The sequence below is a fragment of the Herpailurus yagouaroundi genome, unplaced genomic scaffold (assembly GCF_014898765.1).
Source record: "Herpailurus yagouaroundi ecotype Mexico unplaced genomic scaffold, PumYag 28, whole genome shotgun sequence".
Taxonomy (NCBI): domain Eukaryota; kingdom Metazoa; phylum Chordata; class Mammalia; order Carnivora; family Felidae; genus Herpailurus; species Herpailurus yagouaroundi.
The window spans coordinates 2,991,659-3,007,724 of NW_024412376.1; the positions used below are offsets into that span (position 1 = coordinate 2,991,659).

A 16,066-nucleotide genomic window follows, 5' to 3' on the forward strand; every position below is an offset into this window, starting at 1 on the left:
AACTCCTAAAACTCAGCAACAAAAAAACCAACAACCCAATTAAAAAATGGGTGAAGAGGGGTGCCTGGGTGGCTCATTTGGTTGAGAATCCAACTCTTGATTTTGGCTCAGGTCATGATCTCATGGTTTGTGGGTTTGAGCCCCTCGTCAAGCTCCATGCTGACAGTGTATCTTCTCTAGAGAAGATACAGGAATAGTACATGAAAAGATGCTCAACATCAACAACAATCAGGGAAATGCAAATCAAAACTATGAGATACCACTGCACACCCATTTGAATGGCCATTATAAAACAAAAATGGAGTGGTGCCCGGATGGCTCAGTCGTTTAAGTGTCACACTCTTGGTTTCAGCTCAGAGCATGATCTAGTGGCTCAAAGCCCCTCATCGGGCTCCATGCAGACAGTGTGGAGCTTGTTTGGGATTCTCTCTCTCTCTCTGCCCCTCCCCTGCTTGTTCTCTTTCTCTTTCTCTCCCTCTCTCAAAATAAATAAACTTAAAAAGATAAAACAAAAAATAAAACAAAACTGGAAAACAGCGTGAGGATGTAGAGAAAGTGGAAGTCTTCCACACTGTTGGTGGGAATGTAAAATAGTACAGCTGGTCTGGAAAGCAGCATAACATTTCCAAAGTGTTAAATAGAATTACCATATGATCCAGCAATTCAACTTCTGGGTATACAGAATTAAAAACAGGGTCTCAAAGAGATTAAAGAACATTTTTTTAAATGGTTATTTTTGAGAGAGAGAGAGAGAGAGAGAGAGAGAGAGAGAGAGAGAGACAGAGTGTGAACGGGGGAGGGGCAGAAAGGGAGAGAGAGACACAGAATCCGAAGCAGGCTCCAGGCTCTGAGCTGTCAGCACAGAGCCCGACATGGGGCTTGAGCTCATGAACCGCGAGATCATGACCTGAGCCGAAGTCAGACGCTTAACCAACTGAACCACCCAGTCACCCCTCAAAGAGATATTTGTACATCCGTGTTGTACAAATTGGCACAAAGTAGAATGCAAAGTAGTACAAAGTAGAACGGTGGTTTTCAGGGGCTGGGGGGGAGGGGATAACAAGGAGTTATTGTTAAATAGGTATAGAGGTCCAGGTTTACAAGATAAAAAGTTAGAGATGAACAGTGGTGATGGCTGGACAATATAAATGGATTTAATGCACTGAGTGGTACACTTAGAAATAGCTAAGATGAGGGGCGCCTGGGTGGCGCAGTCGGTTAAGCGTCCGACTTCAGCCAGGTCACGATCTCGCGGTCTGGGAGTTCGAGCCCCGCGTCAGGCTCTGGGCTGATGGCTCGGAGCCTGGAGCCTGTTTCCGTTTTTGTGTCTCCCTCTCTTCCGCCCCCACCCCCTTTCTTCTTTTGTCCCTTTCCTCCCAAAAAAAAAATAAACGAAAAAAAAAAAAAAAAAGAAATAGCTAAGATGGGAAATTGAATGTGTATTTTACAATATAGAAAAAAAGTGAATTTCTGAGGAAATCTAGATATTTGGAATTTTAGCCTCCCATGAAAAATTATATTAAAATTGCTATATAAGGTGCTTGCCTAACAATGTGCTCTGAAAGCTCTATGGTCAACTCGTGTACATCACAGAAGGAAGTTTGATGCATACGAGGATGGCACCAAAGTCACGTTGCTGGCTGGGGCCTGCACACAGAGTAAATACAGCTGACCTCATCGCAAGGTCACAGCTGAAGCATGAGTATTGCTGGCAAACTGGCTTTTCCTGAGAAGTGCCTGCAGATCTGTAGGCACTTCTCGGGAAAAGCCAGTTTGCTAACAACAAGCTTAGGATGAGGTATGATGCAATTATTTGAAGAAAACACGTCATGCGTCCATGATGAGTTTTTATCAATAGAGCAAAATACGAAGTGGAAAAGTTGAAGTCAATGTCACACTAAGCCACTTCACTTCCTTTGCTACTTGGTTTTGAAACCGAACTTCCCTTTACCTTCAAATGACTGATTTAAACCAGTCTTCCTTTAAAGAGGGGGCCTAGGAAATGGAGCAATTCACTCTGTGGCTTTCGTTGAGACCTTGAACTCCTCCGTGTGGCCTGGCATGTTCAGGGCAGGAGCCGGTGATGACGTAGAGCCCTGCTACTCAAAAGCGCGGCTCCTGGATCAGTAGCAACAGCATAGCCTGTGAGCTGCTCAGGAAGGCAGAACTCCAGCCCCACCCCAGTCTTCCTGAATCGGAGTCGCCATCTAAAACGATCTCTGGGGGCACCTGGGTGGCGCAGTCGGTTAAGCGTCCGACTTCAGCCAAGTCACGATCTCGCGGTCCGTGAGTTCGAGCCCCGCGTCAGGCTCTGGGCTGATGGCTCGGCGCCTGGAGCCTGTTTCCGATGCTGTGTCTCCCTCCTTCTCTGCCCCTCCCCCGTTCATGCTGTTTCTCTCTGTCCCAAAAATAAATAAAAAACGTTGAAAAAAAAAATTTAAAACGATCTTTGGGCAATTGGCCTTCATATTAAGGCTCCGGAGGCACTGTTCTGGCTAATAGTGTCATAGCCCACATCCCTCTGTAGGCTGCTCAGCGCAAGGGAGGCCATGGGGAGTGAGCCTGCGTACATGTGATCAGGAGGGGCACATGGGTCTCAGACTTACCACTGAACATCCACTTTCCACCTATGACTTACTACCAGCCCGGTCTCCTTCTCAGGACTGCTGTGAGGGCCAACAGGGATCCTTGCTAACAAAGCCCTACATGATCTGGGCCCAGCCTGCTCCTCAGACCTTCCTGTGTACCATTTTCCATTTTGCCCATTGTGTTCTGGGCACACTGACTGCAGCCAGAGCTCATTTCTGCCTCAGGGCTTTTGTACAATCTATTTTCTCTGCTGGGAATGGCCTTCCTTTTGATCTGCGTGTCTGGCTCCTTCTTGGTGTTCAGGTCTCAGCCTAATTCAGTGAGATTCACTGAATTCGGTGAGAACCTCTTAACCCCAATCTAGTTACTCTCTAGGGAATCACCCTGTTCCAATCCTCTGCAAAGCACTTATCCCATGTGAACAGTGACAGTGACTGTCTTATTCTGGGTTGGAGCCTCAGAGCCTTGAACTGTGCTGGCACACTGTATGCTCAATACATATTTGTTTTATAAATGGCTGAAGAGGGTAAAGTCACTGTGGAAAAAACAAAGCACTGCATGAAATAGAGAATGTTTTTATTAATGAATAAAACCTTCCTTGCTTCCACTTTGTGATTTCTCTTGGAAATGATAACCATATTACATCGATTACTCTAAAAGCCAACATCATATAAATGAAAATCTGCTGCCTTCTCGTCAGCAAGAAAGGACTGGAATGCAGGTTCCTTCTTCTCATGTTTCAAGGAAAAGACGATTCATTCACTGTCTCTACATCCTCCCTTCAGGTATCCCTGTGATACCCCTCATATTAGTTTAATTTCATCCACTTCCCTTGAGAAAGTAGAGCTAAAAACAGAAACGCTGTTGAGGTCACAAGATAGGATAGTTAATGTTGCTGTTAACATTCCTGGCCAAGAATGGCCAGATGGCCTGGAGGGTGGCTTGGCCAAGCTGCCTGAGATTCAGGGAAGGGCTGCAGCTAAGCAGCAGGGAGAACATCCTTCATTAGGCTACAAAATGAGAACTGCCCCGAGGCTCCTTCTGCCACAAAGCAGAAACTTAATAATGGTTTATTGGTTTAGTTGTGATTCTCAGTTAGCCAGGACAGAAACTATTATAAGTCCAATATGAGAGGTTTCAGAAGGTTACTTCACACAATCTAGTGAGATACCCTAGAAGATATTTTATCTTCTGTTGGAATAGGCGCATAAAGGGAGAATCTCCAGGTCCCTGCCCAGCACGTGGAATCAGCAGAGCGATGGCTCCATCTACTGACTGTGGCTAAAACAGCAGTCAGGTTGTGTGGCCAGGTAGGTCCTTGAGCTCCTTCTCAATGCCCAAGGGATCCACAGCACTGCGGAGATCTGCTGTCCTGAGAGACAAAGTGGGAAGAAGTTTCTAAATATTTCCTTTAAGGTTCCAGCCCATCATTCTTGTTTATTTATTTTTGATTTTAAATCAACTGAACAGCTCCAGATGCCACCAGAGGTGCAATGGTTTTATAACGGATCAAGTGCTGTGAGCCTTCCTCCAAGTCAATCACATAGTCCCTGAAAAAGAAGGAAAAAAATGTATCCACAGAGCTGAGCTGGTGCCCCAATGGAGTAAGATTTCCCATGGTCAAGGACTCACCTCTGCTCGTCTGTTTCTGGTTCTACCAGTATGTTTTCCTGTCGTTCTTTTACTCTCAGAAACACGTATGAATCTAGATCTGGTTTGGGAACTGCCAGAGAAATGATAATGCAGTCAGAAAATGTTCAGCAGCTCACAAGATCAATATGGGAAAGTTGCTGGGATTAACTGTCCCGAGCACTAAGGGACCCCTGATGTGAAAGCATTTTGGGGGAGGGGTAACTTTGAGGAGACATCTGGCTCTTTATGGAAACAGCACACTTCCCATCCATGGTTTCACACAGCAACAGCTCGTGCAATAGATGACAATATGTAAAATGTGCTGGGAATCCCGCCACACACCATGGAAGACACAAGCAAGCGTAACACGTGGTCTCTTTGGAAAGGGCTACCAGCAGCATCTGATAAAGCCTCACAGTGGTGGCACATTCACTCAGGGAAGTGGGGAAAAAGGAGTCAATGCAGACTTAATGAGGGAAAGTGAGCCTGGGAGGTAATACCAAGGGCCAAGGTAGAAATATACATGACGTTCTGGGAGGACAGAGTGTATAAATCTAGTGAGCAATATTTTTATACAAGGGAGTGGGAGGAGGGAGAATGAAAAAGACTGGGTGATGGGATAGTCTTGAATGTCAGACTACAGAATACAGGCTTTCACCGTAAGTGGTCCTTCACTGGCTGATTACAGGGTAAGAGGCTGTTGCCTCTTCCACCATCAGCCAACATTTCATGTAAGGAGGTGCCCTGTGCTGGGTCGCTCGACAGCTCTTCACTTCCCAGAGCTCCATGTGTGCCCAGAGGACTCCCATCAGCTGCAGGTTCTGAGAACCTACTGGATAACAACTCTCAGTTCTAAGAGGCTAGCTCAGCATTCATGTTGCCCTTGATTCCCTCACCCACAGGTGGGGGTTCAGGATAATTGGCTCAAAGGTGTAAGGGGGTTCCCCGGGCCACTCCACAGTTTGCGGCCTGCCAAAGAGACTCCAACTTCACAGGGTCAGTTGCCCCCACTGAGCAGCTACTCATTCTAGGGAACCCAGCTTAGATTTCAAAATGCCTTCCCCCACTCTGCCAGTGGGGTCTACGGTACTCCAGAGGTCTGAGGGGGACTCAGGGCACCTGGGCTAACTAAGCACGACTGATTTCACTGGGGCAGGCGGATCCCCCTGCAAGCTTCCAATTCCAGGGGGCCTGGCTCTAGTCCTTGGAAGGGATCTGGGGCAAGTGGCATGTGAGTGTTTTAGAATGTGTCCGCCAGCAGTGAGTAGAATTCAGTTCAAGTCAGTTTCAGGAATTCAGAAGCATGCTCATGGCTGTTTGAATCAACTAGATGCGATAGTGCTGGGCAATGATTAGGGATACGGTTCTTGCTTCATTCCTATTCTTCCAAGGTGCAGACAAAAGTGGCCGAACTGGACACGGACTGGAGCTTTTGTTTTCCTCAGGCAGGTCCACCAACTGACCACTTCAGAGTTCCACAAATCTGCTATGGGTCTGCCTTGCTCCTGGTGTCATAGGCTGCACTGTGTCCCCTCAACACTCATTTGTTGAAGCCCTAAGCCCAGTCCTTCAGAATGGGAATGTATTTGGAAACAGCCTTTAAAGAGGTAATTAAGCTGAAATGAGACCATTAGGGTAGGCCTAGTCCAGGCTGACTGGTGTCCTTATAAGAAGAGGAGGAGACATGAGGGGTTTGTGTGCACAGAGCGGCAGCCATGGGGGAGGCCCCAGAGGAAACCAAGCCTGCTAGCTCCCCAATCGCAGGCTTCTGGCCTAGAGAAAATAAATGTTTTTTAAGCCCTCCAGTCTTCGTACTTCATTATAGCAGCCTGAGCTGACTGAGACGCCTGGGCAACCATCCTCCTGCCACAGGGGTCACAGAGTGGCCCCCAGCACAGGATGTGTGGGAGATGAATTCCCAGGGCTCAGTTGTACTTGAACTTGTGGCCTCAGCACATTACATGCAGGTTGTGAACAAGGTGGATCCCAGAGAACGGTTTCATTTGGCCTGGCAATTTTGCTGGATGAGGTTCTGCTGGGATATGTCAAGCTGCCAACAGCTGAGGGCCATGGACTTTAACCTACACGTCAGGGGTCCCCAACTGGCTGATCCAGGGTTGAGCGTGACTACCGTAACTCCCTTCCCTTGGCTCAGCAGGATGTTTGGGGGACTGTGCGAGATGAGCACAAAGGTAGCTTTGGCTGGGTTTCCCTTCTCCCGGCTGCCTTCCCTTTCTCCTCTCGCTCTCAGCCCTGCTCCCCTTTCCATGAGACACCCCACACAACAAAAAATACTGGGAGCCCTTCCTCTGGGTGGCTGGGAAGTGAGTGGCAATCACTGAAGGTCTGTTTAGCCTATTTAACTCCTCCTTGGTAGCTAGGCAGTCCCTGCATGGGTTGGAATCTGTGGAAAAGTGCGAGCCCCTTGAATGTAGAGACCTTTGCCTCCTCAGTCTCAGAAGAGTGTAGCATGCTGTGGATGCCCAGCAGATACCGACTGAAGGAATGAATGACTGAACATTAGCAAGTCTACATTTTTAATGGCAGTCATAAGAATTTCAGCCTAAGCTGAAGACCACAAAAGTCATGCTGAAATGGCTACCCTTACACCTGCCTTTAATGATTTGTTTTTAACGCACAACACTTCCTCTCTTCCCTTTTCTGCTTATCTACAATACTTACTTTTCCAGGCTTGAGAGTAAACATGAAGATCTTATTCCAAGGCACCTGAAGCTATGTCTGAAAAGAGAGCGTTCTGCTCACCTGACCTCAAGAGGTCCACCATCTGTAAGTTAGGAGGCATATGCTTTAAGGCAACATTCTTGAGGTATGTCTCTGTGTTAGCCATGTACCTGAAAGACAGGAATCCAAATTGCTGTGACATGACTGGCAGGAGCTGCCGGGTTGGTGGACGCACACCAGTGGCCCAGCCATCGGATCCATGGAGACAACCACCAAAACTCATGCTCACAAGCCAGGGAAAGAAAGCAGCCCCCCTGTGTCCTGCTTACTCACTGTTTGGCAAAGACCAGCTCCTCTGGAGAAAGGCTAGATAGCTCCCCTTCGTGGGCTGTTTTCTCCTTTTCGAGGATATGAGGGAAAAACTTCTCTATCTGAGGATAAATAAAAATCGTGAAAATGTGTCAGGATTCAAGAGTCAAATATACTAGTTTTCTGAAGTGGGTTGAGGTTAATCTAGAATTGACTTCAAAAAATGGCAAGTCTTGGGGCACCTGGGTGGCTCAGTCGGTTAAGCATCTGGACTTCAGCTCAGGTCATGATCCTGTGGTTCGTGAGTTTGAGCCCCATGTTGGGCTCTCACGCCGTCAGCACAGAGCCCACTTCAGATCCTCTGTCCCCCTCTCTTTCTGCCCCTCCCCTGCTCACTCTCTCAAAAAATCAAATAAACATTTAAAAAAAAAAAAAAAAGCAAGTCTTGATGGTCATGACCCTTTCTAGACTTTCAAGATTTCAAGAAGGCAGGTTTCAAAGAATTCCGAGCAAAGATAAGTGCTCTAAAAAGGAAGACCATTTAAAAAGGATGAGAGGAGGGGTGCCTGTGTGGCTCAGTTGGTTAAGCATACGACTTTGGCTCAGGTCATGATCTCGCGGTCCGTGAGTTCGAGCCCCACATCGGGCTCTGTGCTGATAGCTCAGAGCCTGGAGCCTGCTTCGGATTCTGTGTCTCCCTCTCTCTCTGCCCCTCCCCTGTTCATGCTCTGTCTCTCTCTGTCTCAAAAATAATAAATAAACATTAAAAAAATAAATAAAAATAAATTAAAAGGATGAGAGGCTTTCATGAAAGAAAATATGAAAATACAGCTGTAAATGATATTTATGAGGGAGACAAGGGATATCACTTAACATTTCTAGGTAACTGTAAAGGTTGTTTTCTATGAGATAGAACATAAAAAAGCTGGAAAGATGAATACAGAATGCACAAACAGAATAGTGACTCTTAATTATAAGAATATAACTAGCAAGGATGAAGTCCACAATGAGGCAAGCTTGGAAAAAATGTGGAAGGAAATGCAAGTAGGGAAATGACAATGGGAAGGACCTGGAGCCGAGATAAATGAGCGCTTATCTGTTAAAAGGAGTTTAAGTTTTGCAATTTCATTGCAAAGTTAGACGTTAGACGACCTCAGAACTATAGCTGAACGTCAAGTTATCAGGGTCAATTTGACACTGGCGACAAGATGGGTACAAAATAATTTCTGAAACTGGTTTTCCTTTGGTCATTATTCCCTGGCCAACTGATGCAAACGACTCTGCAGGACTGCCATGTTGTAATTCAACGGGGCACCATCTACACAGCTGATAAACAGACTATAAATGTGTCCTCAGAAGTGTGCAACACATGTTCCATTCATGCTTCTCCAGAATAATCTTTTGTCCTCTTTACTCTTTAGCTACCCTGATATTGGTCTTTGCAGCACCTTCAGGCCCTGTATTCTCCCAGGCCCCAGCCCAACTTCTCCCCCAAGACACTCAATCTATATTACAAACTGCACTGCCTTAACACCCACAGGCATCCCCATGTCAAACCTTCATGAGCCGACATCGCAAGTAGCTGCTAAGGACATAGCGGATCCTCTCCATCTCCATTCGATGGATACTGACCTTCAGGTCCCCTTTCTTGGCTCTCCTGAGATTTTCTTCCTGTTAAAAGAGAAAATGAAGTGTATAAAAAACATGATATTCAGACTAAGGACCTTCTTTGTTTACTCTGCACAATTCCACAGGGACTATCATCCCTGGCAGTGTTGAGGACTCAAAGACTACATTTAGGTCAAAGGAGAACCAAAAAAACTCCTGAGAGTTCTCATTTGCATACACAAATAATATAGATGTGACTACAGCCTCATTATAAAAAGTTCAAACAATTCTCATTTACTTTTAGAAAACAACCATCTGAATCAAATCTGAATATGGTCAGTCAGAAGGGCCTAGAAGAATTCTGGTCTAATTGTAAAGGAGAGAGTATAGCAGAAAAAATGTCCAAGAACAGTGTTAAATCACCAGTTGAGAAATGATAAAATACCAATGTTTTAAAGGTACTCTGAGGCTGATAAGGACTTAAGCTCAGCTCATGAAAGCCAAGGCCACAAACTCAAGTGTCTGTGGGGGTCAGGCAGGCAAGGTATCTGAGAAAGGTGGGCAGTTAGGGACTGTGGGGAGCAGATAGCATATGAAAAGGGGGGGGGTTGCCCTTACCCAGCTCTGGTCAGCTGTTCTCATATAGAAATGTGGGTCTGGTATTGACAGGGTTTTAGACTTTTCAGGGAGAGCTGATGTCTAGATATTCAAAGGAACACTCATGCTTTATAAATGTAGGTAACCAACTCAATATTAAAAACAAAACAAAACAAAACAAGGCTGGGCCAAACAAAAAAGACTACAAACAAAACAGGCTACAACCTCTCACTATGCTGATAAACCCTTTTAAAGTTCTCTTCCTTTGTAACCCTGACATAAGCAATTCTTACCATGTGGTCTAGCTGTTCCATGACACATTCTACAATTTCAGACTTGCTTTCCAGCAGCTCAGGGGCAAACTTTTCATTCATCCAGGCCTAAAAAACAATGCCCCCCCCATATATATCAGTATCATTCACAATGGAGCAAAATAACCCTGTGAGTCTGTACATATCCCATGAAAACCACAGCTATTTCCGACAAAGAAAACTGTTTGCCTGTGAGTTGGAAATACTGGAAATGCTTTCAAAACAAGCTACGTTTATGATAGCTTTTCTATTTTTTTAGTAGGTAGGCTGTGTTTACAATCTTATAGTTAACCGACATTACAAAAAAAGAAAAATCACTTCATTCCAAAAATGTTGTCAGTATGATACCTACTACTGAGAGTAACACCACCTGGTGTTCAAACTGTACCTTTCACCAAATAACAACACATTTCTACTTCTTCACCTGCTACTTCCCACCAGGGGGCACCAGCACCATTCTATTGTAAGAGATGAAGTAACACATAAATCCACACATCTCATTCTTGAAGCTTAGAGCCAATTTACAAATACTTTTTCATTCATCACTATACCATCTGAGAGGAAATGGATACAGTTATCCTTATTAATGAGAAAACACAGATTATTTACTAACTGCCTAAAAGTATAGAGGATCACAATATAAAAGGATATTCATCTATTAAATAGTTTTGGAACAAGAGGTTAAATCCTTAATTTAGGTATGACTCAGGCCCAGATGCTTGGTACATTTCAGAAATTACCAAGGCTTAGAGAACTGAAATATCCACAAGTGACTGAGGAAAACTAATCTTCTCTTTCAATTACAGGAAATTTAGTTTCAGCATAGCTCAGAATTACATGCCAATCAGGCTCACTTTATTCCTTTTGATGTCCTTGAGTCTCTGCATCTCCAATTATCACCATGAAGACACATTATTAAATACTAGGTACTGGTACTATCATAAAAATGTTTCTCACATGCTCAAGCACCTGCAACCAGACAGTCTGTATTTTCTTTTTTTAAAAAAATTTTTTTTAACGTTTATTTATTTTTGAGACAGAGAGAGACAGAGCATGAACGGGGGAGGGTCAGAGCGAGGGAGACACAGAATCTGAAACAGGCTCCAGGCTCCGAGCTGTCAGCACAGAGCCCGACGCGGGGCTCGAACTCACGGACTGTGAGATCATGACCTGAGCTGAAGTCAGACGCTTAACCGACTGAGTCACCCAGGCTCCCCGACAGTCTGTATTTTCAAGTAGCATTATACGTGAGGAAAGCCCAAATTGTCATACAGGACTAATAAAGCAGGAGTTTTTCTTTTTAACTGATTTTATTAAATACTGAATAGGTACAGTAATATTTAGTACATACAACATGAATGGAAATATAAATACCTGTGTGCACAGAACTTCATTAACACGTATTATCATTACTTTAAAAGTCTCTGTGTCTCCCTCCCTCTTCAAAGGTATTCGCTAGCCTGAACTTAGTATTTAATTTTCTCCACAGTGTCACTACATTTGTTTGTATCTCTACATAACAATTCCCAATGATTTCAAAGAAAATGAAAGCACTTTCTGGGTATACACTGGGGTGAAATGGGGTAGATATGAGGGAGATTTCTCATTGACATTATGAAATTATTTTGATAAAAATGTATAAAACATTAGGAGAAAATCTATAGAAGTGTAAAACCTTCAAAAAAAAGTTTTTAATATATTTAGTGAGAAACTTACATTTAAATCCATGGGCTTTTTTTAAACAATCAGGTTCTATGTTTGAAATAGCTGTATCTGGTTCCTGATCAAAAATTTTAATGACAAGCTGTTCATCATTATGGACTAAATTGTGTCCCCAATCCATATGTTCAAGTCCTAACTCCTAGCACCTCTGAATGTGCCTGTATTTGGAAATAAGGTCTTTACACAGGTAATCAAGTTAAAATGAGGTCATTAGGTGAGCCCTAATCCAGTGACCTATGTCCTTATAAGAGGAGGAACTCTGAACACAGACACACATGGCAGATCATGTGAAAACACAGGGAGAAGATGGCCATCTACAGGCCCAGGAGAGAAGCCGCAGAAGAAACCTACAGTGCCATCACCTTGATTTCAGACTTCTGGCCTCCAGAGATGAGAAAATACAGGTCTGTTATTTAATCCACCCAATCTGTGGCGCTTCATTATACAGCTTTAGCAAACTAATACAATCATTAAAATGAGAAAATCTGCACTGTGGGCAATAACTTTTAAATCATTTTTTTAACAGGTATTCATGAGTATCCTATACATGCTTCTGGAGCTGTGTTTATCAACGGCCCATCAGGCTGCTCCTCAGGCCATGCTGTGCAGCCTCCGAGTCTGTGTCCGGCTCCGGCACCTGTCCAGGTGGTGGACCCATGCCATGGCATACTCGGGGCACTGCAACGGACCTTCAGGCCCGAGACGTGAGGCATGCTCACCTTCCACCAACCGGGGCTGTGTTGTCAGACCCCACTATCCTCAGGCTTCCTTCCAAGGAGCCCCTCGTACCCAAAAGAGGCAACCAGCCTGGGTTGCCTCTGGCTGTCCCAGAGGGTAGATGGTCAACATGATGAGGCACCGCAGTGCACTAGTGTGTGCCACAAGCTCGGCCTTGAACAATAGTTTTGCAAATGGTGGAGCTTAACATAAATCGTTTCTTCTAAAACTTACTTTTTATTGTTCTACATTATTCTCTTGAGAGTGACCCATGTTGTCGCAGGAGCTACCTTTCACTCACTTTATTGCTGGTTTTTTTCCTGCTGTGTGTGTGTGTGTGTGTGTGTGTGTACACACATATCTCATGATTTTTATTCATTCTATTGTTGATGGATATTTGGGCTATTTTTGGTTTTTAACTTTTGCAAGCAATACTATTAACATTTTGTGCATGTCTCCTGGAAGTTTTCTCTAGGGTTGTCCCTGGGAGTAGAATGATTAGGACACAAGATATGTATGCTTTCAACCTGACAATACAAGAACAAATTATTTTCCAAAGTGCACCAATTCACCACAGTATATACAGGTGTGCAAATGGCCCTACGTCCTTGCTTTATATTATTCACCTTTTTCATTTCTGCCTATCTGACGGGTATGCAATGGTATCTCCTTGGGATTTAAATCTTCATGTTCCTGATCACTAAAAAGATTGAACATCTTTTTCAAGGTATTACTGGCCATCCGGGTTTCCACTTCTGGGAGATGCCTGTTCGGACTTCATTTTTTCTATTGAGTAGTTTGTAAAGTTTGTTTAGATACTGTGGATACTAATATTGTGAACAATTCTCTCCCAGTTTTGCAGCATGTCTTTTTACTGTCATCAAGATGTAAAAAAAAAAAAAAAGTTTTTAATTTTAATGCAGTTGAATGTATCTGTTTTTTCCTTTATGCTTTGTGCTTTTGGACTTTTGTTTAATGAATCCTTTCCTAACAAACAGGGGCTCTTAAACTAGGTGGGCAGATTTCAGGGTGTCTGTGAATCTCCTGAAATTATATGTAAAATTCCTGCATGTGTGTGTATGCATATATTATTCTGGACAAAAGAGCCAGTTTTCACCAGATTTTCAAAAAGTTCTGTGATATAAAAACAAATTAAGAATTACTCCTTAATTATCATCACAGATTATCATATAAGGATACAGTTTTAAAATTATCCTTCTTTTGTCACTCATAACATGCATGGTAGGACAGAATGAATACTAAAGTAACAAACATGAGGCAGTTCTGGAAAGGGGCTGTTAAAGGGAGAAGAGAATAAGGCAACGAGTGTAGTAGATGAAGAGCACACATTTTGGAGTCAAAGAGACTTGATTTACATTGGACAGTAACACCTACATTATTGGATTATTCTAAGAATTATTACTACTCACAGCTAACATTGAGTGCTTATCTTGTGTCAAACAATATACTAAGTGTTTTACATATGTCATTTCATTTAACCCTCACAGCAACTCTGTGAAATAACCACCTTTATTAATGCGTACCTGCTCCAGGCTTTCAATGAGCTCTGCAGGAGTCAGGACCACCTCTTCACTACCCCCATCAGAGTCCTGCGCTGTGGGGTCCAGTTCCTCTGTCATCTTCTCTGAAACCAGGAACCTAATGGGAATAAAAGAACCAATACCCTGCAATGTGTTTTCCATATATTTGCAATAATATGCAACTGTATATCTACAACTGGTGTTATAGAGGCTCCTTGGCAGTGGCTAGTCAATTCATAGGCTTTGAATTTTTCCAACTCTTTGCCTCTTCTTTTGAACCTTAAGTCAGGTATCAGTTCCCCAAAGAGGTCACCCCTTAAAAAGTGTTTCCAGGTACATCTCGAATCAAGCATCTATCACACCAGGCAGTAACTGTTTGTCTTCCTGGTAGAAGTCCTTTCCTTGCGGGCTGTGTTCACTTCAGTTCAAATATAAATCACGCATCTGCTTTGTCCCCGGCACTTCTAAGTACTGGGACATCATTACCTGTGTACTCCTGCGCTTGGCGCCGTGCTTAACTCACAGCAGACACTTAATCCTGTTGGAAGAACTAATGAATGCTTAATTTCCTAGAGCCACAAGGCCCAGCAACATCAGACCAGTGATCCCAAAGTCTAAGAAGGTGGGTGGCGGGGACGAGAGGATGCCCTCGGAGCATCCGGGAAAGTGAGCATATTCCTCTCGTCTCTCGGTGCCACAGGAGCACAGTTATCCCCTCCTCCAACACACACACACACACACACACACACACACACACACACACACACCCAGATGTCCCACTCGCCCACTTGGATGCTCACCTGGGCACCGGGGAGGCAGAGAGGCACTCCGAGGTAGCAGGCGGTACTGGAAACTCTTGGGGAGCTGCCCCAGATTCCCAAGGAGAAACTGGCGGCGGAACGACAATCTCAAGGCCTTTCCCGGATGTAGCCGACCCTTCTCAACTCCCGCGCTCTTCTCCCAAACTTACCGCCCCCGCACGACGTCACCACGCTCGGGCGGCGCTGACCAATCACGGCCGGGGGCGGGGACTCGGCTCTCCGCGTCTAGCGCGCCCTGCGGCCTCAGGAAAGGAGGTGAGTCCCGCCCACCTCGCTCGGCCGCCTTCCTGTGCGTTCGCGTCTGACACCGCCCAGGGAAGGTCTGGAGGGGGCGCCTCGTGACTGCGGGAGTGCGTCGGAGGTAGCCTTCGGGTCCCTGGGATACAATGCCCCGAGAGCGCGCCCTGGCCAGCAGGGAGGCCATCAACAGAAATGGGCTTTGTTAAAATCAGGCCACTTCCGTCTCTTGGGTCATCTTCTCTGCCCACCGCTCTTGTGGCCCTCTGGTTCCTTCATTCTTGCCAGGGCTTCACTGTGGCCACTACGTCCAGGTCTAAAAACCTTGAGGCTAGTGGTTCTTAAAGGGTGGTACCAGACCACAAGCAGCAACATTGCCGGGAAACCCGTGAGAAATGCAGATTCTCAGGCCTGACCTAGACCTACTGAGTCAGAAATTCTGGGGGTGTTTCAACAGGCTCTCCAAGCAAAACTAACGCAGGCGAGGTTGGAGAACGCTGCTTTAGGCTATGCTTCTATCCTAGCTGCTTCACTCTCCAGGTTTTGACATTTACTGTACTGCTATGCCTTCTACATTTTTTAAAATGGTTATTTATTTATTTTGAGAGAGAGAGAGAGAGCACTCAGGGAGGGGCAGAGAAAGAATCCCAAGCAGGCTCCACGCTGTCAGTGCAGAGCCCGACATGGGGTTCAATCCCACCAAGGGTGAGATCATGACTTGACCCAAAATCAACAGTCCGTTCCTTAACCTGCTGAGACACCCAGGCACCCCATCTACCTTTAATGTAGGACAAAAGCATATGTATGTATATATATTTTTTCTTTGTGTGATGTCAGGTTTTCTCTGAATTGCTGATTCTGTCCCTCTGCTCTGTTTTCTGTGCAAAGTGCCAGTCCCTGCTCCCCTGAAGTGTCACTTCCCCAGCAGTCAGAAGACTCTTTTCCTTGTGATGTTTCCTATGCCATACTCATATTAGAAAAAGAAGTTTGGCTAATGACAGGTGGGTAGTACCTGCCTGATTACAACCATGTTTTGAAAATGGAATATACTGATTGGAAGAGTGGGAGTATTTACAAAGGGCTATAGAAGCTGGGGGGACATCAAAGAGGGATTCCAAAAGGAAGGGACATTTACATTTGAGCTTGTCTTCTCAGAATGAGTTTTGTTAGTGAGAAATGGATGGCCTTTTCAAGGTCCCTTTCAACTCTGTTTCAATGGTTTGGTAGTCCAGTGGTTTTCAGTCGTTGTCGTTATGTTTTCCAAAGACAGATGCTCTGGTATAGATCTCATCCCATATAC

The 16,066-nt window shown here is 44.8% G+C and overlaps 1 protein-coding gene across 1 annotated transcript; it reads right to left on the bottom strand.

The window, feature by feature from the left end:
• Positions 1-3,144: 3,144 nt before the first annotated feature.
• Positions 3,145-14,663, bottom strand: GINS4 (GINS complex subunit 4). Its single transcript, XM_040451635.1, has 8 exons — positions 14,509-14,663; positions 13,712-13,826; positions 9,711-9,797; positions 8,770-8,883; positions 7,237-7,334; positions 6,985-7,073; positions 4,222-4,312; positions 3,145-4,139 (listed from the first exon to the last, which is right to left on the bottom strand). Exons 2-8 carry the CDS (start codon positions 13,805-13,807, stop codon positions 4,043-4,045), a joined length of 672 nt encoding a protein of 223 aa, XP_040307569.1. The 5' UTR covers positions 13,808-13,826; positions 14,509-14,663; the 3' UTR covers positions 3,145-4,042.
• Positions 14,664-16,066: the final 1,403 nt, after the last annotated feature.

Bases quoted from the DNA above. Each gene is read 5' to 3' on its own strand.
- GINS4 (XM_040451635.1), bottom strand. From the start codon at position 13,807: ATGACAGAGGAACTGGACCCCACAGCGCAGGACTCTGATGGGGGTAGT. The intron at 8,884-9,710 runs GTAAGAATTGCT...CTCTTTTAACAG, and splicing joins TGGAACAGCTAGACCACATG to GAAGAAAATCTCAGGAGAGC. The intron at 4,313-6,984 runs GTGAGCAGAACG...TTTCTCTGGCAG, and splicing joins GGTGGACCTCTTGAGGTCAG to TTCCCAAACCAGATCTAGAT.